The sequence below is a fragment of the Callorhinus ursinus genome, unplaced genomic scaffold (assembly GCF_003265705.2).
Source record: "Callorhinus ursinus isolate GAN/ISIS: 27379988/994484 unplaced genomic scaffold, GSC_fseal_2.0 scaffold43, whole genome shotgun sequence".
Lineage (NCBI taxonomy): Eukaryota > Metazoa > Chordata > Mammalia > Carnivora > Otariidae > Callorhinus > Callorhinus ursinus.
In genome coordinates, this window is record NW_027397105.1 from 5,945,637 (window position 1) to 5,971,343 (window position 25,707).

The 25,707-nt window shown below is 44.2% G+C and overlaps 1 protein-coding gene across 3 annotated transcripts in view; it reads left to right on the forward strand.

The window, feature by feature from the left end:
* The window catches only part of LOC141370723 (dynein axonemal heavy chain 9-like), a 149,762-nt gene that overhangs the window by 75,422 nt on the left and 48,633 nt on the right, over window positions 1-25,707 (forward strand). For all 3 annotated transcript variants that reach the window (XM_073881722.1, XM_073881723.1, XM_073881724.1), the window contains 4 exons: window positions 856-1,026; window positions 4,152-4,274; window positions 11,770-11,963; window positions 14,927-15,075. In XM_073881722.1, the coding sequence (XP_073737823.1) occupies window positions 856-1,026; window positions 4,152-4,274; window positions 11,770-11,963; window positions 14,927-15,075 (637 nt within the window). The remainder of the gene's footprint in view (window positions 1-855; window positions 1,027-4,151; window positions 4,275-11,769; window positions 11,964-14,926; window positions 15,076-25,707) is intronic.

A 25,707-nucleotide genomic window follows, 5' to 3' on the forward strand; every position in this document is an offset into this window, starting at 1 on the left:
CACGAAAGGAAAATAGAGAAAGACTGGAAATCTGCATAGCCACGAATTGAAAAGGCCCAATGATAGCTTGATTTCGATTTCCTTTAAGGATGCGTTGTATAAATATCACATTCAAAATGTAGCATTACTAATATTTACTTTTATAAATGCTGTATACTTTAAAATAATGAAAAATTGACTCATGTAAATTGGTATTTCATATGAAAGCCTTCATGTTCAGAAGATATAGCCAAAGCAGGCTATGCTGCCTGCTCTCTGATTGAAGGAAGGGTCTATCAGGAAATAAGGAACATGTAAGTGGACTCTCCAAATGAATGCACAGTTCATAGGAAGAAATACAACACATGAGATTCTGATCATTCCCAAATGGAAAAATAATTATTTTAAAATATTCTGAGTGCCCAGGATGTTTACAAGGGGCCCTTTAAGACAAAAATTTGTCCCAACACATTTTCGTTCTACCATCAAGAAATCTGGAATTTACTGGCTGGGATCATTAATCCCAACTGGTTATTGTTGGCTGTGTTTTTTGGGGGTAGTTATCCAACAAAACTTCCTGGATCTAATTTAATGATTTGGGCTACTGGATAGTTACTTTTCACTGGTCAAAACTGTAGGCTCTTGTCTGTATGCCTCAAAGCGTTGCCCACTTCATGGCAACATAATAATTCATATAAGCAAACTAAGAAAAAAGCTAATAGCATGTTGTCTTGTTGCCACGGTCCCTTCTTGGCAGGATATGCTGGGAAAACATTTCTGTGGCTGGCAAATTACAATATTCTTCACAGGTTAAGTTTACTGGCTATATACAAAGAGATCTGTGTAAATTACCAGTGTCCAACCTCCTGCCCCCAGGCGTTCAGCATCGTCTTCCAGAAGGCTGTGGAGAAGGCTGCCCCAGATGAGAGCCTCAAGGAGCGCGTGACCAATCTGATAGACAGCATCACCTTCTCTGTGTACCAGTACACCACCCGTGGGCTTTTCGAGTGTGATAAGCTGACTTATCTTGCTCAGCTTACCTTTCAGGTAAAAGTGGATTGAAGAAGTTTCTAGAAGAGAGGTCATTTTCCAGTGCCCAACCAGCAGGTGTAAAGAAAGTTTCTTCTTTTCATAACGCTTCCCATAGAATGTGAAGACAGTTTGGCTCTAAGCAGAGGCATCGGACAAGAAGGTCCAATATGGTGCACGCGTGCTGCCTCACGATTGTCCCACTCATGGCAGCCATGGCTGATCAACTGTTGTACTTCTTCTTTTCCTCGGATTACCTACGATCCTCCTCAACATAGCCTTCCAGCAGCCTACCAGTTTGTGCCAAACTGGCACAAACAATGAAACTCAATGGCCATACAAATAACTAGATACTTTTTGAGATGCTGTAAGAAAATTTGCAGCATCCTCATTATTTATTTACCTTGAGAGATGCGGGTTTAATGTCCCAAACTTCCCATGGAATAAGAAGTTACAAATGCTTTCCATAGCCATGGCAGCCTTGGCCTTGAAGAGGTCCTTAAGAACTCTGATTCTCAAGGGTTTGGGTGCATCAGGAACTTCCAGTGTTAATGAGAAAAGCCTTGTCTTCCACTTATTATCAACTTCAAAAAGCCAAGAAAATTTTATTTTCTTGCATTTATCCCTCTAATCATTTAGGATTGGGAATTTTTTCCCTAAGTTAATTGGGAGCACACACTAAATTATCTTGAAGGCCTCTTTCAATTCTAGACACCAAACAGTCTATGATCACTTCTGGGCTGACTCTTTTTGCATGTTGCAAAGCCTGAATGCACGGGGATGTGGTAGTGTGGCTTCTCCCCCTTACCCTCTGTGTTCCCTCTCCAGCCCAGATGAGTGTGGCCATCATAAAAAGACCTTGGAGCACCTGGCCGGCTCAGTCAGCAGAGCATGCAACTCTTGCTCTTGGGGTTGTGACTTTGAGCCCACATTGGGCACAGAGATTACTTTTTAAAAATTTTTAATTTGGGGCACCTGGGTGGCTCAGTCAGTTAAGCATCTGATTCTTGATCTCAGCTCAGGTCTTGATCTCAGGGTTGTGAGTTTGAGCCCCACGTTGGTCTCCATGCTGGGCGTGGAGCCTACTTATAAAAAGCTTGAACCCCAGCATCTTCTCTCCTGACACTCATTGCCCCCAGGCCCCAAGGAGCTTCCAACCCTAGCTTTCGCTCTTCTCTCCTCATAAATATTTTAACTTCATTTTACCAGGCCTTTTTCCTCCCTTAGAGACTCTTCCTCAAACTTGCCAAATTATTATTTCTTAGTGAGCATTCCCATCTGTTCTGAGCACAGAACACCATTTAAAAGGGGATGGACAATTTCCCAAGCACCTCTCAGTGTGAATCATTTATTAGCTCTAGAGAGCACTCTACCTTCCGCTGCACACTCCTCACCAACTCCCCCTCCTAGCCTCTGCCCACTCCTTAGTCCCTTTCCGGAGCACCTTCCCTCCCTGCCTAGACAGTCCCACCTCTTAGCTTCTCCAACACCCAATTCAAAACTACATATAGAAGGTTTAATCAAATTAGTCTCCTCACCCCTGCTTGCTGGCCACTCCCCTATTCTGGAAACTTTTGCATTGTTGATTCATGTATGCATTTCTGTTTTGCGTATATCTACATGTGACTTCGACATTCTCCTCAAATCATGTCATTTGTACGTATCATCTTTTTTTTTTAAAGATTTTATTTATTTTTTTGATAGACACAGCGAGAGAGGGAACACAAGCAGGGGGAGTGGGAAAGGGAGAAGCAGGCTTCCCGCGGAGCAGGGAGCCCGATGCGGGGCTCGATCCCAGGACCCTGAGATCATGACCTGAGCCAAAGGCAGACGCTTAACAACTGAGCCACCCAGGCGCCCCTGTATGTGTCATCTTCTTAATTCTATTGCGGAGATGTACTCCGTGGCCTTTAGGACTGATGTACGAAATGCTTGCTAACCAAGGTTTAGGGTTAGTTATTTGGGGCGAATACACACACACCCAGGAGTGATTTGCACAGATACCCAATTTCTTTTTTTTTTTTCTGGATAATATTTTTTTAATTTTTTATTGTTATGTTAATCACCATACATTACATCATTAGTTTTTGATGTAGTGTTCCATGATTCATTGTTTGTGCATAACACCCAGTGCTCCACGCAGAACGTGCCCTCCTTAATACCCATCATCAGGCTAACCCATCCCCCCACCCCCCTCCCCTCTAGAACCCTCAGTTTGTTTTTCAGAGTCCATCGTCTCTCCTGGTTCATCTCCCCCTCCGACTTACTCCCCTTCATTCTTCCCCTCCTGCTATCTTCTTCTTTTTCTTTTTTCTTAACATATGTTGCATTATTTGTTTCAGAAGTACAGATCTGTGATTCATCAGTCTTGCACAATTCACTGCGCTCACCATAGCACATACCCTCCCCAATGTCTATCACCCAGCCACCCCATCCCTCCCACCCCACCCCCACTTTAGCAACCCTCAGTTTGTTTCCCGAGGTTAAAAATTCTTCCTATCAGCGAGGTCATATGATACATGTCTTTCTCTGATTGACTTATTTCACTTAGCATAACACCCTCCAGTTCCATCCACGTCGTTGCAAATGGCAAGATCTCATTCCTTTTGATGGCTGCATAATATTCCATTGTGTATATATACCACCTTTTCTTTATCCATTCATCTGTCGATGGACATCTTGGCTCTTTCCACAGTTTGGTTATTGTGGACAATGCTGCTATAAACATTGGGGTGCACATACCCCTTCGGATCCCTACATTTGTATCTTTGTGGTAAATACCCAGTAGTGCAATTGCTGGATCGTATGGTAGCTCTATTTTCAACTCTTTGAGGAACCTCCATACTGTTTTCCAGAGTGGCAGCACCAGCTTGCATTCCCACCAACAGTGTAGGAGGGTTCCCCTTTCTCCACATCCCCACCAACATCTGTCGTTCCCTGACTTGTTAATTCTAGCCATTCTGACTGGTGTGAGGTGGAGATACCCAATTTCTTACTCTCCACCCTCTTTCAACAACCAAAACTGGTGGCAAACTCTAGGGTTCAAAGCAGCAATAATTACCCTGAGTGCCAACCCCAAGATCTCCAGAACCCTGTGACTCCCACCTCCTAAAGAAATGTGGTACCATTCTTCTACATTGCAGATTCTCCTCATGAACCAGGAAGTTGATGCGGCAGAGCTGGATTTCCTGCTTCGATCTCCAGGACAGACGGGTGTCACCAGTCCCGTGGGCTTCCTCTCCCATCAGGCCTGGGGAGGCATCAAGGTCAGTAGGAAAGGCCTCCAGGAATAAGTCAGGTTCTCATCTCTTAGAGTTTTTCCCCATGAAGTCAGCAGGGCTTCCTTTGAGGTTTCTTGCAGGGAGCTGTGTTAAACATAGGTGCATGCCTTTACCTGGCCCCCCACGGCAGAGCTCACCCTTCCTGGGCCTGCTGGGAAGGCTCTGTAGAGGAGCAGGTACATGCAAGTTAAGGGCTCTGCCTCCAGGATGTGGGGAAGCGGTAAGATCTTGCAAGCTTCCCTGCCTTGCGCCTGCCTGCGCTTAGGGCTGGCATGTGCACTCCTCTGTGAGGCCCTGGGGCTGGCACGGGGTGCTGCAACAGGGCTTCCAGGAAGCAGACAGATGCCAAGCTCTGTTCAGGCATGTCAATGTGAGTCCCAACTCAGCCTCCAAGCAGGGGATGCATTCCAGCCTGGGATTCTCAGTGGTTCATCATAGCTCACATTTATTGAACACCTTCGAAATGCATTTTCTTCTCACGTTCACCCAGGAGGTAGGTGGTATCTGTTCCCATTTAATGCAAAGCCCATTTTCTTGCCATGTTGTGCAGCTTAGTTTATTTTTTAAAAAGATTTTATTTATTTGCGAGAGAGAGAGTACAACGCATACAAAGCCGCCTAAGAACGTACATGTATGCGCATGCACACGAGCGCGGGGCGGGGTTAGAGGCAGAGGGAAAAGCAGATTCGCTGCTGAGCAGGGAGCCCGATGCGGTGCTCGATCCCAGGATCCTGGGATCATGACCTGAGCTGAAGGCAGGCGCTTAACCTACTGAGCCACCCGGGTGCTCCCATGTTGTGCAGTTTAGTTTAGTTGAGATTCTATGAACGTTATTCTATGAAAAGATCACAAACTATAAGCTCCTTTCTGTAGGGACCATGCATGCATGGACAGGGTGTGACATGATGCCGGGCAGTAACGTTAACGAAGTGACCACCCACCGCAGAGGCCTGGCCTGCTGTCCACGTGGGCAGCTGTTAGGTCCACACCTGAATGAGTACACACAGCAGGTGCTGGTGCTTTGGGAGCTCTGGCATCTACACAGAATGAACCCTGTTTGTAATCTTCCATGTTTGTTCCATCTTATACATGGTTCGTAGGACAAAGAAGAAGGAGTCTAAAGTAATAGGATTGGTTCTCTTTCTCTTTATATTTTTTTATTGATTTGTTTAAATTTTTGAGATAATATAAATTCACATGCAGTTATAAGAAACAGAAATATCCTCTGTACCCTCTGTCCCTTAGCGATAACATCTTGCATTCCTGTCATGCAACATCACATCCAGGAAATTTCCATTGATACAATCCATTAATATTGCTGTGATTTCACTAGTTTTTATGCACCTGTGTGTGAATGTGTGTTTAGTTTTTCATATGTGAAGATTCATGTAACCACCACCCTGGTCAAGATACAGAAAATTCCATCACTAGAGGGATCCCTCATGTTGCCCTTTTTAACCAGAACAACGTGCTCCCTCCCCTAATGCCTGATGACCACTAATCGATTCTTCGTTTGTATAATTTTATCCTCCCAAGGATGTTATGTAAATGGAATCCTGCAGTATGGAACCTTTGCAGACTGGCTTGTTTGCGGAGCATAATTCCCTTGAGAGCCACCCAAGTTGATTTACTTTATAACGGAAGCCCACAACTTAATATTTATATGCATGCTCTCCTCTTCAAAGGGACCATCTTAGGAAATTCAAGGCTAATACCACTCATGCCACTACTGCCCAAAATATTTTTCTAACTTCTTTTTCAGAGTCTGCAGCTATTCTTTTCATCGTCTGTAGCTAAATCAGGGCTGTATCTAAATCAAGCTCCATTAAACTTTCTGTACAGGGTCACATAGTAAATATTTATGCTTTGAGGGCCAGACTCTGTCACAACTACTCAGCTCTGCCAGTCACACACAATATGGAAGCAAATGGAAATGGCTGAGTTCCAATAAAACTTTATTTACAAACACAGGTGGTGAGCCAGATTGGGTCTGCAAGCTGTAGTTTGCTGATCCCTGGCCAAAATAATAAAGGTGTGATTTGACTTTCATCTATTAACTGCATTTGTCATCCTGGGCTCCATCTGGCAAATAAGAAGAGGAACACTACATTGGAAAAGAAATAAGGAAGAACCCCATTCACAACAATTTCTAAAATGCTTAAGAAAAATCATAATAAATGCAGAGATTTGTGAAGATATGTGTAGAAAACCATCAACTTTTCTAGGCTACATAAGATATGAATGAATTGACATACTCTAGAGTAGCACTGTCCGAAAGAAATATAATTCATGTCACATATGTAATTTAAAATTTTCGGGACACCTGGGTGGCTCAGTTAAGCGTTTACCTTCGGCTCAGATCATGATCCCATGTCCTGGGATCGAGTCTCGCATCAGCTCCTTGCTCAGCAGGGAGTCTGCTGCTCCCTCTGCCTGCCACTCCCCCTGCTTGTGCTCGCTTGCTCTCTCTCTGACAAATAAATAAATAAAATCTTTAAAAAAAAATAAAATAAAATTTTCTAGTAGCCACATTGAAAAATATAAAAGGAAATAAATTAATTTTAATAATGTATTTTCTCTAACCTAGTGTAGCCAAATTACCATTTCATATGCAATTGTTATAAAAATTATTAATGAGGGCGCCTGGGTGGCTCAGTTGGTTGGGCGACTGCCTTCGGCTCGGGTCATGATCCTGGAGTCCCGGGATCGAGTCCCGCATTGGGCTCCCTGCTCGGCGGGGAGTCTGCTTCTCCCTCTGACCCTCTTCCCTCTCGTGCTTTCTGTCTCTCATTCTCTCTCTCTCTCAAATAAATAAATAAAATCTTAAAAAAAATCTTTAAAAAAATTATTAATGAAATATTTTATATTTTTGTATTTGAATTCTGGTGTGTATTTTTTATACTAATAGCTCATTTCAGTTCAGATGTTAAATTTTCATTGGAAATATTTAAGGGGTGCCTGGGGCATGTGATCTTGATCTCAGGATTGTGAGTTTGAGCCCCCCATTGGGTGTAGAGATTACTTAAATAAAATAAAATCTTTTAAAAAATACTTGATAAAGTATTTAGATTTCCTAAAATCTAGATTTAAAATCATTGATTCCTATACCTCAGTTGTTCCAAACATACTTAAAAGTTTTCCAACTATGAAAGCAAGTTCCAGTTTCTAAACCTAAATTTTAAAAATAATTACAATTAGGTGGATTAAAAACACACTTCCTCAGTCACATGAGCCAATTTCACCGGCTCATTGACAACCTTGTTGGACAGTGTAGACCTAGAGTTGAGAATAGTGCCTCCTATGTGCCCTTATGGAAGATAAATTCTGGAAATCAGTTCTGATTGAGCCCCTTTGCAGAACTGCTGCAATGATAGACTGGTTAACACAGGCTCTGGAGTCAGACATTCCTGGGTTCAAGTTCAAGTTTGAGTGTATGTGGCCTCTGGCATATTATCTTATTCCTCTGAACTTTTCATTCCTCATCAGCAAAATGGCCGTCATCATACCCATTTCATGGGGTTTGAACAGACAGTAAATGGTCAGTAAACGTGAACGGATTGCAGTAGCTAGTTTCCTTGAGCCGCCATAACAAAGCACCCCAAGCTGGGTGTTCTTGCAGTTCTGGAGTCTGGAAGTCTGAAATGAAGGTGTCAGCAGAGTCATGCTCCCTCCAGAGCCTCTTAGGAGAGGTTCCTCCATTGCATCTTCCAGCTTCTGGTGGCCCCAGGTGCTCCTTGGTTTGTGGCAGACTCAGCCCATCCCCATGGTCTTCAGGTGACCATCTTCCCTCCTTACAAGAACACCAGTCCTAATGGCTTAGGGCCCACCCTAGTAACCTCATCTCACCTTGATGGAACCTGCAAAGACCCTGTCTCCAAATATAAGGCCACATCTACAAGTCTGGGAAGTTACTTCTCCAACATGTCTTTTTGGGGAACACAGTTCACGCCTAAGATTTACGATTATTCATCACCCAGCTGTGGTGTGTACGTACGCTGTGGTTGATGTGGGTCATGCCTGATGGCATTTGCCCACTGAAGGAAAAAGATTGAGGAATTGTGAGTTTGGATCAAGTCCAGTTGCCTTTGTCTATGTTATCCCACAAAACCCTCTGCAGCAAAAGTCAGAAAGAATAAAGGATTCAAAGCCACTCCCTACTATTTTCATTTTACGTTACTCCACTCCGAAGCTTCTGTGCCACCTGGTTCCATCTCTCTTTTCACAAGGCGGATTGTTTGCTTTGCTTTGCTTTGCCTTTTTGTTTGGTTTTGTGGGCTAGGCTTCTCTGGCTTTTCAAAGGCTTTTAGAAATGCATGAAGCTTTCTCTCTCTTTCTGTGAGTTGTGTTATGGGGAGCGGCAGAGTCCAGACCCGTCCAACTCAAGCACAGGGCCAGATGTGAGCAGCTGAAACAGAACGCAGTGTGTCACGTACATCCCTGAAGCCTTTGATAAAGGCTCCTTTTAAGTGTTCCGTTGGATTTTAGCCTAAAGAAACAAATATGATTGAATAAGACATGATAAAAAATGTCTTTTAATTCTATCTGTGAGGAAGGTCAATTGCCTTGTTGCCCTCCAAAAGAACTAATAAGCGGGTAATGAGTGAAATCTGGGTGATAAAACAGTGCTTTTATTGTTTACCCTCTGTAAGGATTTTTTTATCTTAAATCTCGCCGAATGCTGAACTTGAAGGTAATGGGCATGTTCTGTTTCTTCATTATAAAAATCTCATCTGTGATGCACATCCCTGTCAGCCTCTCCCCAACCCCTCCGGATGCCAATTGAGCACAGTTGTGTTTTGCTACACAGTCCAATGCAATTAGGTTAATTAGTCATTTCCATTTAGCTTATTAGAAGGCTAGAAATCCCTTTCCCTCATTTGGGAGATTAAATGGGGCCATTGTGTTCAACCCAGAGCTTCAAGAAAGTCCGTCCCAGACCCAGTCGCGGCAGCTGGGGACACTGATCAGAGCATCATTTGCTCCGTTTTGTGGTGTCGCCGGAGGGGGTAATGGGTGCTCAGAAGGGTTAATGGTGATGCAGGCTGGGAGGAAGATGGGAGCCAGTTCCTCAGCCCAGAGAGAAGTGATTACAGCAGCGGCAGCTTTTCTCAGCCTGTCAAGAGCCCTCCCGCTGTCCACACAGATGTCAAACTTTATTAATTGAGCACTTTCTAAGTGCCAAGAGCCTGCAAGGCCAAGGCATACAAAGCCGCCTAAGAAAGTCCTTGCCCACAGGGAACTCACCGTCTTGTGGGAAGTGGCAGACAAGTACACCAGCAACTGCAATTCAATAACTGTAGGCACCCCAAGGAAGCACCAGGGAGGCCTTTATAGTCTTCAAAGCACTTGTATCTGCATTAGAATATGAGCTATGCAGACAAGGATGACTTGGCCTCATTTTCCAAATGAGAAAATCAAAGCCCACAAAGGTTTAAAAGCAATCTCTGAGTCACAAGAGGCTCCTAAGAGGGGGGCTGAGACCAGAACCTTCGACTGCTGGCGCTCCCTTCTCCATCCTACACACTGCTCCCCACCCCACTTCTCAGTACGAGTTACGCCCATCCCCTGCTAGGTGGCCAGGGTGAAGTTGGGGGACCACAGAGCCCATGTGAAAGGGCACATAAAGACAGGACATGGGTTCATCCGCATGAGAAATGAGCCGAGGCAAGCCCAGGTTAAGGGTCTCTGTCCTTCTCCAGCTTTACCTGCCCCCGGTCACTGGTAAGACTCCTCTCCTGCAGTCACCCTGCTTTCTGACATGTCCCACACTCTTCCCTTTCCAGACTTTGACTCTTGTTGACCCCACCCTACAAATGCCCTTCCCTTCTCTTTATCTCTGTCTCTGCCCAAATGAATTGTGTATACCTGCTAAGGCTTCCCTCATCTCCTCTTTCTCCTTAACTTGGGACTGCAAGCTCCTTGGAAGGCATGTGTCCTTTCTTGTTTTCCTTTGTCTACCCAAGTACCTGGCATGTAGTAGACATTCAGTAAATGTTGAATTGAATGCATGAATGAATGAATTCAAATAGAAAGAATGTATCGGGATCCTTAAAATTCGTGGCATTTTGGTAGGTGGTTTGGACATAGTCTAGTTTTTAATCTCATTGAAGAGACCAAACATACAAGCAGAGTTGAGTAATCATGGAAAGATTGCAAATAAATGTCCCAAGTGACTAATGTTTATGTGGGCACTCTGGAGAAATGGAATGAGAAGAAACCCCACCCAAAATTTTGTTCTGATATCAAGACTGATGATGCCACACACATACCAAGAGAGTATTAAAGAGTTTATTACTCACATAATGAGTCTTTCTGGGAGAGCAGAGGAGCTCCCAAGCAGTCTGAAATGGCTTGGGGGGAGCCGAGGAAGGAGACCCCCTTGGAGTTTTTTTGGTAGTTTAGGGTTGGGGCCAGGGTGAGTATTCCTGTACGTGGGCAGGAGATTACATGCCACAACTTCCCTCCAGCACAAGAGGAGGGAGGGCCAACGCTCTTATCAGCTTGCCTGGATGTGGAGCAGAAAAGGAAGATGGAGGGATAAGACTTTAAAGCCATCACAATCAAACATCTAAACATTGCGTCAGGCCCTTTATTAAAGATATCAACTCCACAGGTAGTTCCAAGTAGCACACACAAGGAGGATGGGAAGGTTCTGTGTTCTAGGTTAGAGAGGATGAACCTGAGAGAGGTTGCTAATTATGAACAGGACTTTAACAACTTGTAGGACCTTAACACACACAAATCAGGACCAGCACAAGAAAAGGAAGGAGTGGAATTGGGGAGAGGAAAGAACAAGGACCTCTCACATGGTGAAAGTAGAGTAAACGGGGAGTTGAGTTGGTAATGAGGCTGGCACAGCTCCAAGGTTGGCCACAGATACTCTTGGACAGAGTAGAAGGGAAGCAGGGTGCCTGGTTCACTGGATGGATCGGAAGGAAGCACTAAATGAAGACATTTGACTACCAAGTTATGCATTTGTGCTTCATTCTTATGGAAACAAGCAACTCATGGAAAATTTAGTGTTGGCATTAACACGAAGTCAATGATGCTAGGGACGCCTTGAGAGAGAACTCGACAGGAGTTGCCAGCGGAGTGAGTCCTGAAACAAAGGAGTCAGAGACTTAAAAGGTCTGGGCTCCATGACCAGAAAATTCATGGCATCCTTTCTTGTCCCTCCATCCAGACAATACCCTGCAGGCAAGTGCTGCTCAATCTCTGCTGCCACTAATAATCCAAACACTTTATTTGCTAAATCTTGCACATTATTGGTGCAGTTTGCAGAAGGTGACTTGAATCAATGCCTTCTGCTTCCTTGAGTTTAGCTGGGGGGAAAGGTCCAAGATTCCAGACAAGAGTATGAATGAGACAGAATTATATCTACACTATGATCTTCTTCTTTGACCCCCTCCCCCAACACGATGAAAATTATAGCTTTCTGGGGAAACTGCATTTCAGAGCAAGATTCTCTAAAATTTCTCAGGCACTTGCATCAATGGAAGGATTTTATAATCTGGATCGGGACATTGAGGGATCTGCCAAGAGCTGGAAAAAGTTTGTGGAATCGGAATGTCCCGAGAAGGAGAAGTTTCCACAGGAGTGGAAGAACAAGACAGCCCTGCAGCGCCTCTGCATGATGAGAGTCATGCGGCCGGACCGGATGACCTACGCCATGCGGTAAGGGACACGGGAGAGTGGAGAACCCCAGGGCAGGCATGGGGCAGTCTCAGCATGGCCCAACTAGCAGAGCTGAGCACAAAGGTCATGTGTTCGTAGTAACAGGAGCTTTTGTACCAACATCCCAAATCCCACAAGGCCTATGGCTCTGTGTTTGCCATGTATTTTCTTAATATCTAAGTGGACAGTTTAGAAAGAGGTGCTCGTCGATATCAGCATTGAGAAGGATGCTGGGTACCCCTGATGTGGTGAGAGATAATGGTGCCCGGAGAAGAGGCGCGAGGATCATCCACGGCAGGAAGAAAACCTTTGCCCCTCCCCACCCTCCCCACCCTCCCCACCCTCCCCTCCTCCTCCTCCTTCTTTTGATAATAGCCATCCTAATGGGTATGAAGTGGTATCTCATTGTAGTTTTGATTTGTATTTCCCCAATGGCTAATGACAATGAACATCTTTTCATATAAAAAAAAAAAAGAGGAAGAACATCTCTCTGACCACAAAGAAGGGAGAGAGGACGAGCTGAGGCTGTAGCTGAGGTAGTAGAAGGATGAAGAAAACTGAGGAGGATCTTGTGTAATGGCTTCTATTTTCTCTGAGAAGTCGGGAGCAAGGCCATCAGTTGAGTCTGTGTGTCAGAGGAGGTGGCAGGTTTGGAATTTGAGGAGGATGCAGAGTTTGAAATAGAGTCTGTGACAAGTGGGCGAGAAGGCCGACCAGCAAAACCCGAAGAACTCCCAGCAGCATTGAGGGCTTCCCTAGTTACGACCCTATGTTGGTAACGGCACCAGTCTTCACCATTGGATGGTTTTCCACGGCAACATCCAACAGCCCAGGTGTAGATGCAGAGTTAAGTTGGTCCAGAGTGTGGCTCAGTTCAAGCTGGTGTGTCAGGGTAGGAGTTAGGCAAGGGGGAATGAGGATTTTGGCGAGATAATGACTGGACATCATAAGTCATGGCGAGATAATGACTGGACATCATAAGTCATGGCGAGATAATGACTGGACATCATAAGTCATGCAGTCTGTAGAGACTGAAAGCAGATTAGCAGCTGCCTGGGGCTGGATGGTGGGAGCAGTAAGTCTTAGAGTAGGCAGGAGCAATCTTACTGGCATGACGAAAGTGTTCTAAAACTGGATTATGGTGAAAGCTGTACAATTCAGTAAATTTATCAAAAATTATTGAATAGTATACTTAAATAGATGGGTGTTATGGTATGTCAATTGTACCTCAAGAAGTTGTTTGTTTGTTTTTTAAGGTTATAGGCCATGGAGTCTACACTGTATAGGAAAGAAGCGAAGAGAGTAAGGAGATGATTTTATTTTACTTATTTATTTTAACTTTTTTTGAGAGAGAGAGAGCATGCAGGAAAGGGGGCAAGGGGCAGAGGCAGAGGGAGAGAGAATCTTAAGCTGAGCGTAGAGCCTGATGCTGAGATCATGACCTGAGCCAAAATCAAGAGTCAGATGCTTAACTGACTGAGCCACCCAGGTGCCCGAGTAAGGGGATGATTTTTAAAAACGAAAACAGGGAGACCAAAATACTGAAAATCCTACATCTGTCATGACACCAATGCAGGCAAACAAGAGGTGGAATTAGGGTCAGTTGTTGAATTGCTGATAGGAGGCTTTAGTCAGAGAGTGCGATGTTTCTTTCTTTTTTTTTTTTTCCTTTAAACAGCGAACTTTTTTTCTTTAAATTTTTTATTGTTATGTTAATCACCATACATTACATCATTAGTTCTTGATGTAGTGTTCCATGATTCATTGTTTGTGCATAACACCCAGTGCTCCACGCAGAACGTGCCCTCTTTAATACCCATCACCAGGCTAACCCATCCCCCCACCCCCCTCCCCTCTAGAACCCTCAGTTTGTTTTTCAGAGTCCATCGTCTCTCCTGGTTTGTCTCCCCCTCCGATTTACCCCCCTTCATTCTTCCCCTCCTGCTCTCTTCTTCTTCTTTTTCTTTTTTTTAACATATATTGCGCTTGTTTCAGAGGTACAGATCTGTGATTCAACAGTCTTAGAGAGTGCGAGGTTTCAATTTAAGGTTTCAGATATAGAAAAAGTCCTCAAGTAATGACAAGGATGAAGGTGTGGCCATGAATTCAGGTGGCTGAATGGGGGAAGATATGAAGATTAAGAATCTGGAGGATTATCCACATGGATGTTGATGTCACTCGGGCTAGTGGAGATGGTCCATGAGTCAAGTGTTCAGGGAAGGAGTAGAGTGATGGTGGAATAGTGGGCGACATCGACGTGCAGGGGTCGTGGTGATGCAGCCAGGGGAACGTGGTGTCCACAGCCCCCCAAGCACGGAGAAGTCATGGTTTGGAAATAGCAGTCATCGGTGAGGAGGAAAACGATCCCAACTCAGTCCTGAGGTAGGTCAGAGGCAGGAAATGAGCCCAACAGAAGAGACTGCAGAGAGAATAGTGTCTTTGGGGAAGAGTTGAGGCCAAGAGTTGGGCCAGATGACCAATAAGTGGTTGCAGCTGCAAGGTTTAGAAAGGAACGTTGGTAAGTGGAATAAGATGAAACAGAGATAGGAGCGTGAGAGCATAGGAAGGCGGAGGGCCTTAAATCTTGAGCAGGGAAGGGAGACCGCAGGCATAAGGAGTATGAGGGATGTAGCTGCCTGCAGGCTTCCAGAAAGCATTGATCCTGGCCATCTTCCGGCAGATGGTGGTGATGGGACAGGACACCCAGGCTTCCCAGAGGAGTTGGCAGTGACGTGGTCGGATGGGGATTCAGAACAAGCCCTGATCTAGGCCAGCAGGCCAGCAATAGCGGCACAGGTTCTAAGCGTCGACTTAACAACTAGGGAACCGGAAGTTGGCCCCAACTCTGTAACTAACTACCAAGCCCATGACCTTGAGTACATTCTGCCATGTCTGTAGGCCTCCCTGTCTCAAGTGTCACAGTTCTGTGATGGATATACGTGTGTGTACTTCTTTCCCGGCAGAGATTTTGTCGAGGAGAAGTTGGGAAGCCAATACGTGGCGGGAAGAGCGCCAGACTTTGCGACCTCATTTGAGGAATCAGGACCAGCCACACCCATGTTTTTCATCCTGTCTCCAGGGGTGGACCCCCTGAAGGACGTGGAGAACCAAGGTGAGAAAACCTCCTCTTGGAGCCGAGGCTGCCCCAGCCCCGGGAACTTTCACTCCTTGCGTCCGTCCGTCCGTGTCTCTTTTCCTGGCTCAAAGCTCAGTATGGAGTACTCGGTATTTTCTGACATAGAGAAGTCAGGGTCGTTGCTGAGCCAACACCAGGGGACCGTCACCAGAGAAAGGACCGTCCAGGGCGGTGTGTGGAAGAGTCCACGCTAGCAGGTTCATGAGGCGACCTGGTCCTGCCACCCACCTCCCCCACTTCCCCCTTACTTTGCCTGAAGCAATCTTTCTGAAACACAAGTATGACCCTTCAAGGCCCCTACTGCCCTGAGAATAAAGTCCAAACTCCTTAACATGTCATCCGGGGAACTTCATCCTCCCGTCCCTCCCTATTTCTCCCGCCCTCTTTCCATTATCAGTTTCCTATTGCTGCTGTAATGAATTACCGTAAATCTGGAGGCTTAAAATAACACTAATGTATTATTGTGCAGTTCTGGAGATCAGAAATCAGAAATGGGTCTTACCGCCTCCTCTTTTCCTTATAAAAAGTCCTATGATTATATGGGGCCACTTAGGTAATCCAGGATAAGCTCCCCATCTTGAGGTCCTACATTAACTCACGTTGCAGAACCTTTGCCCTGTAAAGTCGTGTGCTCACAGGCCCTGAGTATTAGGACAGGGACATCTCTGGGGGTCTGCCATTCTGCCTGCCTTCCCTTAAATCCCCTCTTTTGCAGTCTACATGGCAGCCATTCTCCCAAGGCTGCTATGCCCCCTCCTGAATCCCCTTCACCAGGCGAGCTTCTATTCATCCTTCAGATCCCAATTTCAAGTCACCATCTCCAGAAAGCCCTGCTGACTTCCAAGATTGTAGGTTCCCCTCCCATGCACTCCTAGAGTGCCCTTCTTTATGTCCATCGCCTTATAATTGTCTAGTGACTACTGTGCCTTCCTAAGAGAGTAGAGCTCCTTGGGATCGGGTGTCTTTGTCACCAGAATATCCCCAGTTCCTAGCACTGTGTGTAGGTATTCAAGAAATATATACATTAAATGAAGGAATGAGCAAACGGATGACTAATCGAAACTATAACACTGGCAAAACGACAACATTTCACAAAGCTAAATAAAGACCTGACAGGTTAGAGCCAAGCCCAGGTAATGTATCTCCAAGAGCAGTCTCTTCATTATGTAATGAAAGGACTCCATAGTCTATGCCTAGTGCTTGGGGGTCGTTGAGATGAAGCTGATTCGGTGCTAAAGAATGGATAAGATGAGGGCGCCTGGGTGGCTCCATCGGTTAAGCATGTGACTCTTGGTTTCGGCTCAGTTCCTGATCTCAGGGTCATGAAATCAAGCCCCATGTCAGGCTCCATGCTCTTTTCAAAAAAAGATGAAGAAGAATGGGTGTCTATGGGAGGGAAAGAATTATCGTACGCACTACTTTTATGTATATTTTTATAGTCTCCTAAAATTTCAAGTGATGCACATTTTTAAAATATGGATAATAAAGAATTCAAAATGAAAAGCAACAGTTCTCGGCTCCAGCCAGCCCTCCCCAGTCTACCCCTTTCCAGATACTTGCTTTCTGTTTTTGGAGTTTTGGGGGGTTTGGGGTTTTGTTTTTGCCAATTTCTAAATTTAGTCCTCCAGGTAGTTGCTTCTCTATTTCCTACTAATCTTATATCCCTAGTTCATTGATAGCTTGTTTCGCTTAGCATAATTTCAAGGTTCACCCATGTTGGAGCTATAGCATATATCATTCCTTTCATGGCTGGATAATATTCCATGTAGATCAATCTAGGAAGTATCTTAACAATACTAAGTCTTTTGATCCATCAACATAGAATCTTATTAAGATCTTCTTTAATTTCTTTTATTAATATTTTATAGTTTGGAGTATAAAAGTGTTGCATTTATTTTTTTACATTGAAATATGATTAACATACAGGGTTATGTTAGTTTCAGGTGTACAATACAATGATTCAGCATTTCTATACAGTACTCAGTGCTCATCACAATAAGTGTACTCTTAATCCCCTTGCATTTCTTTAGTTAAATTCATTCCTGGGGCGCCTGGGTGGCTCAGTCGTTAAGCGTCTGCCTTCCGCTGAGGTCATGATCCCGGGGTCCTGGGATGGAGCCCCGCATCGGGCTCCCTGCTCAGCGGGAAGCCTGCTTCTCCCTCTCCAGCTCCCCCTGCTTGTGTTCCCTCTCTCACTGTCTCTCTCTGTCAAATAAATAAATAAACTTTAAAAAAAAATTCTTTCCTGAGTAGTTTGTTCCTTTTGATTCTGTTATAAAGTGTGATTATTTCCTTAATTTTGTGTTTGGAATGGTCACTGTTAATGATTTTTTTATAGTTCTGTATATTGATCTTCTATCCTGCAACCTTGCTGAGCTTGTTTATTAGTTCCAATAATTTTTGTGAATTCCTTAGGTTTTTTGCAGATGCAAGTTTATGTGATCTATGAATAGTTGTACTTCTTCCTTTCCAATCTAGATGGCTTTTTATTTCTTTTTCTTGCCTAATTGACCTGGCTAAAATTTATAACACAGTTTTAAGTAGAAATGGCAAGCTTGGACACCCTTGGCCTATTCTAGATCTTTGAGGAAGATCATTCAGTCCTCACTGTTAAATATGATGTTAGCTGTGGGTTTTTTATAGATAGCCTTCATCAGATTGAGCAAGTTTCCTTTAGTTTGATGATTTTTTTTTCCTTTATCATGAGAACGTGTTGGATTTTCTCAAATGCTTTTTCTGTATCCATTAAGATGATATCATTTTGTCCTTTATTCTATAGATTAATTGATTTTTAGAAGTTAAGCTAACCTGGCATTCCTGGGATCTCACTTGATCCTGGTATATAATCCTTGTTATATATTGCTAGACTCAACTTGCTAATATTTCTTTGAGGATTTTTACATCTATATTCATAAGAGATAATGACCTGTTGTTTTCTTTCCTTGTGATGTCTTTTTGGGGGTATAATGACAAAACTAGTAACATCAGAATGATTTGGCAAGTGTTCCTTCCTCTTCTGTTTTTGAAAGACTTTTGAGAGATTGATATTAATTCTTCATGTATGATAGAATTCAGTGGTGAAGCCACCTGGACCTGAGCTTCTCTTGGTGGGAAGTTTTTTAATTACTAGGTCATTCACTTTGTTTGTTATAGATCTATTCTGATTTTCTTAATTTCTCCTTGAATCAGTTTTGGTATTTATTTCTAAGAATTTGGCTATTTTATCCAATTACCTAATTTGTTGGCAAGCTCCCAAATATTGGTGTCTATATTAAAATGTTTACTTCCTCAGGGCACCTGGGTGGCTCAGTCGGTTAAGCGTCTGACTTCGGCTCAGGTCATGATCCCAGGCTCCTGGGATTGGTCCCCGCATCGGGCTCCCTGCTCAGCAGGGAGCCTGCTTCTCCCTCTCCCTCTGATGTTCCCCTGCTTGTGCTCTCTCTCTGTCTCTGGCTCTCTCTCTCAGATAAATAAATAAAGTCTTTTAAAAAAATGTTTACTTCCTCTATTGGCTCTGTTAACTTAAACAGTGTTAGTGAAACTTAACTTCTTTTTGTGAATTCTAGATCATTTCTCTTGACTTCCTGCTCTGTAAGCTGAGACTTCAGTGTTCCAACTTGCATCAGCTGTGCCTTACTTTTTCCATAGACAAGGATGAATATATATTCATTCTACTCTGTTACCATCATTAATTTTATTCATGCCTGGTCTACGAGTTAACTGTAACATTTGAAAACCAGTAGCATTTATGTCATAATTAACATACACGTATTAGTCACCAAAGAGGCAAGTAAACATGCTAGGATTACATTTCCTTCTTCCAATGGATCCAGTGTCCTAATCTCTAGAGGTCTCTCAAAGAAGAATGTTCTCAGCACGGAGTTTCAAAGTCCTATCAAATTTCAGTTTGCTTCATATTTAGATGATGATTTTCTTGGATAGCTTTTAGTTCTTCCTAGAGTTTCTGAATGTCTCTTCCTTGTTCTTGGGAGAAGAAATAAATGCCCCCTCTGCCATTATCACTAATATTGCACACTTCTTATTTACTGTATGTATTGACTAGAATCCACTGGATCCCTCCCGAAAAGTTCTACCTAGAGCCCACTTATGTTCTGTTCTAAAATAGATGAATTGCACTCTAGCCATCCTGGGACTTATTTTCTTTATAGTCAAGTCAAGTACTATCATTTTTGGATCCTGTGTCTTTTATCTCCAATTTTCACCCCAGTTTTGCTAGCATGCACCATCAGAAGAGAATCATGGGAAGTAAAATTTCTGAATCCTTGGGTGTCTAAAAAGGCTTTAATTTTGCCTATATACTTTTTTCAGTAGTTTTGCAAGGTGCAAAATGGTTTTTATTCAGAATGCGTCCACGTTGCTCGATTGTCTTCAAGAAGTCAGTTATGTTTGGTTGAGGTCAAATGCCCGTAGGGTGCTGTTCTTCTCTTCTTTGTTGGTTACCTGTTTCTGTTCTGGAAAGTTCAGGATCACCTCTCTAGCTTGTATTCTGGAATACCATGAGCTGTGTTCGGTGTGTGGGGGTCTTTTCCATTCATCTGCTCAGCACTCAGCATGCCATTTTAAGTGGAAAAGTCGTTAACTTCTTTTACCTCCAGAAATTTTGCTCTGTTATTCTTGGTAAATGCCACTGCCATTCACCAAGTTGCTCATCCCCAAAACCTTGGAATCAGTCACCCTTAGACACTCCCTCTACCACGCACCACATTTAGTTCTACTGACTCTACCTCCGAAATCCATTTCAGATTGATCTCACTGTTTCTATCTTCATCGTTGCTTCCCTGGTGTGAGTCACGGTGATCTCACTTGGACTGGCACAGTGGCCTCCTAACTCATCCCCAGTCTTCTCCCCCTGACTGCAGTCTTTTGCCACTCTGCAGCCAAAGACATCTTGCTAAATCTCAAATCGGATTGTATCCCTCTCCTACTTAAAAGGCTCTAGTGGCTTCCCATTGTTCTTAGGGAAAGTCCGGTACCGTTGACATGATCTGTGTGGCCAGCATGGCCTGGGCTTTCTGCCAAGCCTTGGATCTTTCCTTCCCCCAGGCTCACTCTACTCCAGCCACACAGCCCTTTTAGATCCTCAGCCACACTATGAGCCTTCCTGACCTAGGGCATTTTCACAAGAGACTTCTTTTATCTGAAATATTTTTCCCCAGCAATTCAAGAGTGCAGTACCCACTCATGCTGCTGGTACTGGCCTCTTCTGACATCCCTGCAAGACCAGTGATTCCCTGTTATACATGTATTTGCTTCAGAGCATTCAATACACTTCTAATTAAATATATTTTAAGGGCACCAGACGGCTCAGTATCTGCCTTCAGCTCAGGTCATGATCTCAGGGTCCTGGGATCGAGCCCCACATCGGACTCTCTGCTCAGCAGGGAGCCTGCTTCTCCCTCTCCTTCTGCTGCTCTCTCTTTCTCTCAAATCAATAAATAAACACTTCTTCTATAATTTTAATTTGCATTTGCCTACCTGCTTCTCATTAAGATCCTCAGGTCAAAGACCATGTCCTCTTGCTTATCATTTTTTAACCCATACCTAAAAGCATAACTAGCAGAGAGAAGACACTCAGTGAATATTTGTTGAATGAATTAACAAATGAAGGGATGTCATAAGAACTGTTACCCTAGCTGAGTTATTCCTGGTTTTCACCCTTTTAAAGAGTTCTGTATTCCTTCTGTCTTCTGGAGGTTTTATTCCTTTCATATTGGCAAAATCTAGTTCCCTCGTTTTGATTCAGTATTTTCCTTTTTGGAAGCTTTCATATACCCTGTTTATGAGCAATTTCCTACTGTTCTTTGCCGGTTGACCTCCATCTCTTCCATCATGTACTTTGACGCTTTCTGTCATTTAGGGACGCTGACCCCTCCTTGATCCATATCGGTTGTCTCTGAATACATCATCTCAGCCCTGCCCTTGGCTTAATCTTAACGTGTATTTCCTTACTGGAGGCAATATTACTGTTCATCAGCTACAGATTACTTAGGCACCTGTGCCTGCTTCTCGCCCTCTCCCTCCTTGCCTTCTTGATGGCTTGATTTATTTTCTAATTCACCCATTTAGAACATACACTCTGGTGACAGCCATGCTTTCTGCATCTTGAATCAAATCAGATTGCCTGATGGGCTCCTCTTCTCGAGTCTGGAATCTACATAACTGACTCACACTTTCCTCTCTCTCTAGCCCCAACTGATTAAGTAAATTTACTGTCTCTATGCTTGGGGAGAGTCCGTGTATCAGACAGTTCACTGTTTTACTCCACATAGACTCTTATAAAGCTTGGCATCCTTTCCCATTTTTGAGTTTGTGATTTGTGTTAACTCCTTCATTTCTCTATCCCTTTGTTTCAACATGGCAGTTTTTAATATTGGGTAGGGTTTTAAAACGTGAGAGTCAGGGGCACCTGAGTGGCTCAGTCGGTCAAGCACCTGGCTCTTGATATCAGCTCCGGTCTTGATCTCAGGGTTGTGAGTTCAAGCCCCACATTGGGCTCCACGCTGGGCATGGAGCTGAATGAATGAATGGATGAATGAATGAATGAATGAATGAACCAACCAACCTACCTACCCGAGAGTCAAATGAAAGATTTGTTGCCTCGTTCTCATTCCACCACCCCCAAACTAGATGCACTGAGCCCACAAAGTTCTGTGTAAGATTTTAGTTCTCTAGTCCCTTAAAGCTCATCCACTGCCCCTTGACCAGGAATCTATGCTTTTCTGGCACGTTTGTGCCTTGGTCCCCTCCAGGCTTTTCCTTCCTCAACAACTTTGGAAGGGGGCAGGAGGGGCGGGGAGGAAGAGAAAATTCCATCCACTTTCCTTGGCTTCTGTTGTAACACAAAACCTAGCGCCATCCACCCCCACTGCTCTCCTTCTTGCCTCCTCAGAGCAGTCCCCTGAAGTGCTTTAATGTAACCCTCCTTCTCTTTTCCCTCATCACCTCCTTCCTGAATGAGCCATACTTCCTTATTCGCACATCTATTCTTGCCTTTGCTTCTTTTAAAAGCAATCACCCATTTTTTCCAATCACCCATAATACCTGCCTCCTAGGGGATAGAAATGAAATCTCGGACATGAAAAGACTTTGAAACGTTCGAAATATAGTAGCGTTGTATGACATTCTAATGAAGATTTTAAGGCAGCTCAGCTGGCTCCCTCCTCTACATCCTTTCGAAGCATAGCTTCGTCCTTGGCCCTCCCAACCCACGACTCCCCTTTCCACCCCAACTCACAGGCGTCTTCTCTGTCTTTCACTTGACTCTCACATGATCTTGCTCGGTCTCTCTCCTCCTTTGTTCAGTTATCTGGTTTGTTTGTTTGTTTGTTTTTAAAGATTTTGTTTATTTATTTGAGAGAGAATGAGAGACAGAGAGCACGAGAAGGAAGAGGGTCAGAGGGAGAAGCAGACTCCCCGCCGAGCAGGGAGCCCGATGCGGGACTCGATCCCGGGACTCCAGGATCATGACCTGAGCTGAAGGCAGTCGCTTAACCAACTGAGCCACCCCGGCGCCCTAGTTATCTGGTTTTAACAAATAATTCTGTTATGTCCATGTTGTGATCAGGAAGAAGCTGTATCTACCACCGTTTTATCTTCCACTGTTTCCTTTCTCTCTCTCCAATGTGCTGGTCAGAACTGTGAGCTCACTTCAATTTTTGCAAACCTGCTATCCAGTGTGTTCAAAGGACGTTTTCAATTTAGTGTTTCTGTAGCCAGATTATCAACACTTTGCATGCAGCCACCTTCTTATTGTTCCTGGCCCTATTCTGTCTCTCTCTCTTTTTTTTTAATAGTCCATTGGAACTTGGTGAGGTGAAGCAAGTGCAGTCTTGGCGAACAGCTTCAAATTAGTGAAATACTGTTTTTCGTGTTGAGAGAGACCGATTGGTTCATGTGCCAGGGAGTGGGAGAGCGAATAGGGAGATAAAGGTTGATGACACAAGGAGAGATGGGATTCAGGGAAAGGAAGAGTGAAAGGCAGAGGGAGGACACCTCTTCCATTGAGGTGGGGACGTACAGGGATGAGCAGATAAAATGGCAGAAAACTGAAGGAGTTCCTGCCACATGGCATATGTTTCCCCAGAGAAGTAGAGAATGAAGCAAGCTGCTGGGAATAAGTAGGGTGGGGCCTTTTAAAGAGAAAAGGAATGGGCAATACAGCCAATTTCTGGGCACACGGAAAATTGCCAAACAGCATTGAGGATGAGAATCATGAACTTGGGGTGGCTCCAACTCACCAAATGTTTCCCTTCCTCTCTTGTTAATTCATCCAGGATTGGATGAATTTAGCAGAAGTTGGGTGGCGCAGAAATAGAAGGGGCACCAGAATTGAGGATTTTGTAAGATCATCGTTCCAATTAAGGATTATTGAATCCATATTAAAATAAGAGGGAAGTCAAGGTGAGGAGTAGAAAAAATAGAGGAGCCAATGGACTGGGCATTTCACTGAAGTAGAATAACAGATGAGGAGGGAGTAACAGAGGGGACTGCCTGGAAAGTAGAAAACGATAGGAGTAGACACGAATGAAGAATGTGTCCGACATAATCCTCAGCGAGAGTGAAGTCCTGGGTACAGCCATGGGGAGTGAGTAACGGAAGTGGATGGAGTTCAGTTCTTTGAAGATGACGAGGTATGAGGCTGGAGGTTGGCTGAGTCATCTGTCACAACCTCGAGGTTTACCGGGATAATGATGAAACGGGACATATGGAAGATTTTGAACGGAATTCCAGAGCCCCTAATGGAAGTGAATCTCACTGGGAAGTTGGTGGAAGGCAGAGAATATAGAAGTGAGTAGATAATATAGCCAGATGGCACATGCTTAAAAAGAAAAGGGGTTTCTATATGGGGATGGGAAGAAATCACCTGCAAGCAGCAAGAGGAAGCTAGAAAAATATTCCCCTTCCTCCCAGCCCCATGGGCACATGGAGCTCGGGAGAGGGCCACGGAAGTTGCCACGTCCTCAGAGACAGACAAAGAAGCACGCTGGGAAGGTGTGAAAGGAGGTTTACAATGGACACCACCCCGGGTAACACTGCCACGTGGAGAGTGGGAAGGAAGATCAGAAAAGGAAAGGAAAGACGAGTTAAAGGGAGGGGGGAGTGGGGGGCATGGAATCCAAGGTACAAAACAGCATGAAGGTGAAAAGCCACGGGGGAACGTGGCTGGCGAGAGGGGCTTGCTGATGACAGGGAAGGGCGTCCCGAGAGCCCCACAGTTGCAAAGGGAAGGACCCCACAAGGCACATCACAGGGCTGGCACATTCCGACCTTGCACGTCCCATCAATGCTTCCCCTTCTCAACATGTCCACGTCAGCCTCGTCATCATGCCTCAAGCCTAGACTAATGCAACCTGAACCCCCCCCCCCCGGCATACCGGCCTCTGCCCCAAACGGTCTCCGCAGCCCATGGCTCGCAAACTAATCTTCAGTGAGCCCCTCTTCTCCTACATCTCTCTGACAAAGAAAATAAATTGGCTCTTTTGTGAGTAGGACACTGTCTAATAATCCCGGCACCTTTCATCCTGGTATTTTCTCTGGAATAAATTGTTTATACTGCTGGTTCCAAAGCTAACATCACGTCTGTTGCCAGCAAGGATTTATGGTTTAATAAGGGCGTTTCTTGGGTTCATCTCAATTGAATCTCTAGTAACTCTTCCTTCGCGGCAGAAAGTCATCATCCTTGTCTCATAAAGACTTGCGAAGGAGACTCTGTACTTTTTGTTAGTATTTAAAAGAAATATCCAGTATTGACAGTTTGGTTTAAGTTTTCTTGCACAAGTATCGAATTGCATCTTCAATTTCAATTCCGCTGAAATGAAATGTTTAAGGACATATTTTTTTTAGCCTTTTTCTATTTATTTGTTCTCTTTTCTGTCACGTACTTTATCTTCCCAGAAGAAAATTGCGCAATGATTCCTGCATGGCAGTATATACACTTTTATGATCTTCTGTCTAAAGAATATTATGTAATTTGTCTAAACTTTATTGTACGGGCCTAATAGCTGACACCCAAGCAGAAGTGGTCCTCGAACCTAAGGTTAATTGCTTTGTATAAAGATCTTCCTGGGCTGGCAGAACACCCTTTGAGATGGTTGTGATGTGTGTTTACTGTAGCAGGTCCCTTGCCGCGCTCCTGATAGCAGCCGCCCTTCCCAGCATGCAGAGCATCTCCACCTGCAGCCAAGCCCTTTCTTGTATTGCCTCTTGCTCCTCATTCCTCTCAGTCCTGCAAAATGAGGAGACAAGACATTTCTTTTTCTTTTTAATATTTCCTTAAATTTATCATGTACCATCTATTTTATTTTTTCTTTAAATTTTTTATTGTTATGTTAATCACCATACATTACATCATTACTTTTTGATGGAGTGTTCCATGATTCACTGTTTGTGTATAACACCCAGGGCTCCACGCAGAACGTGCCCTCTTTAATACCCATCACCAGGCTAACCCATCCCCCCACCCCCTCCCCTCTAGAACCCTCAGTTTGTTTTTCAGAGTCCATCGTCTCTCATGGTTCGTCTCCCCCTCCGATTTCCCCCCCCTTCATTCTTCCCCTCCTGCTATCTTCTTCTTTTTCTTTTTTTTTT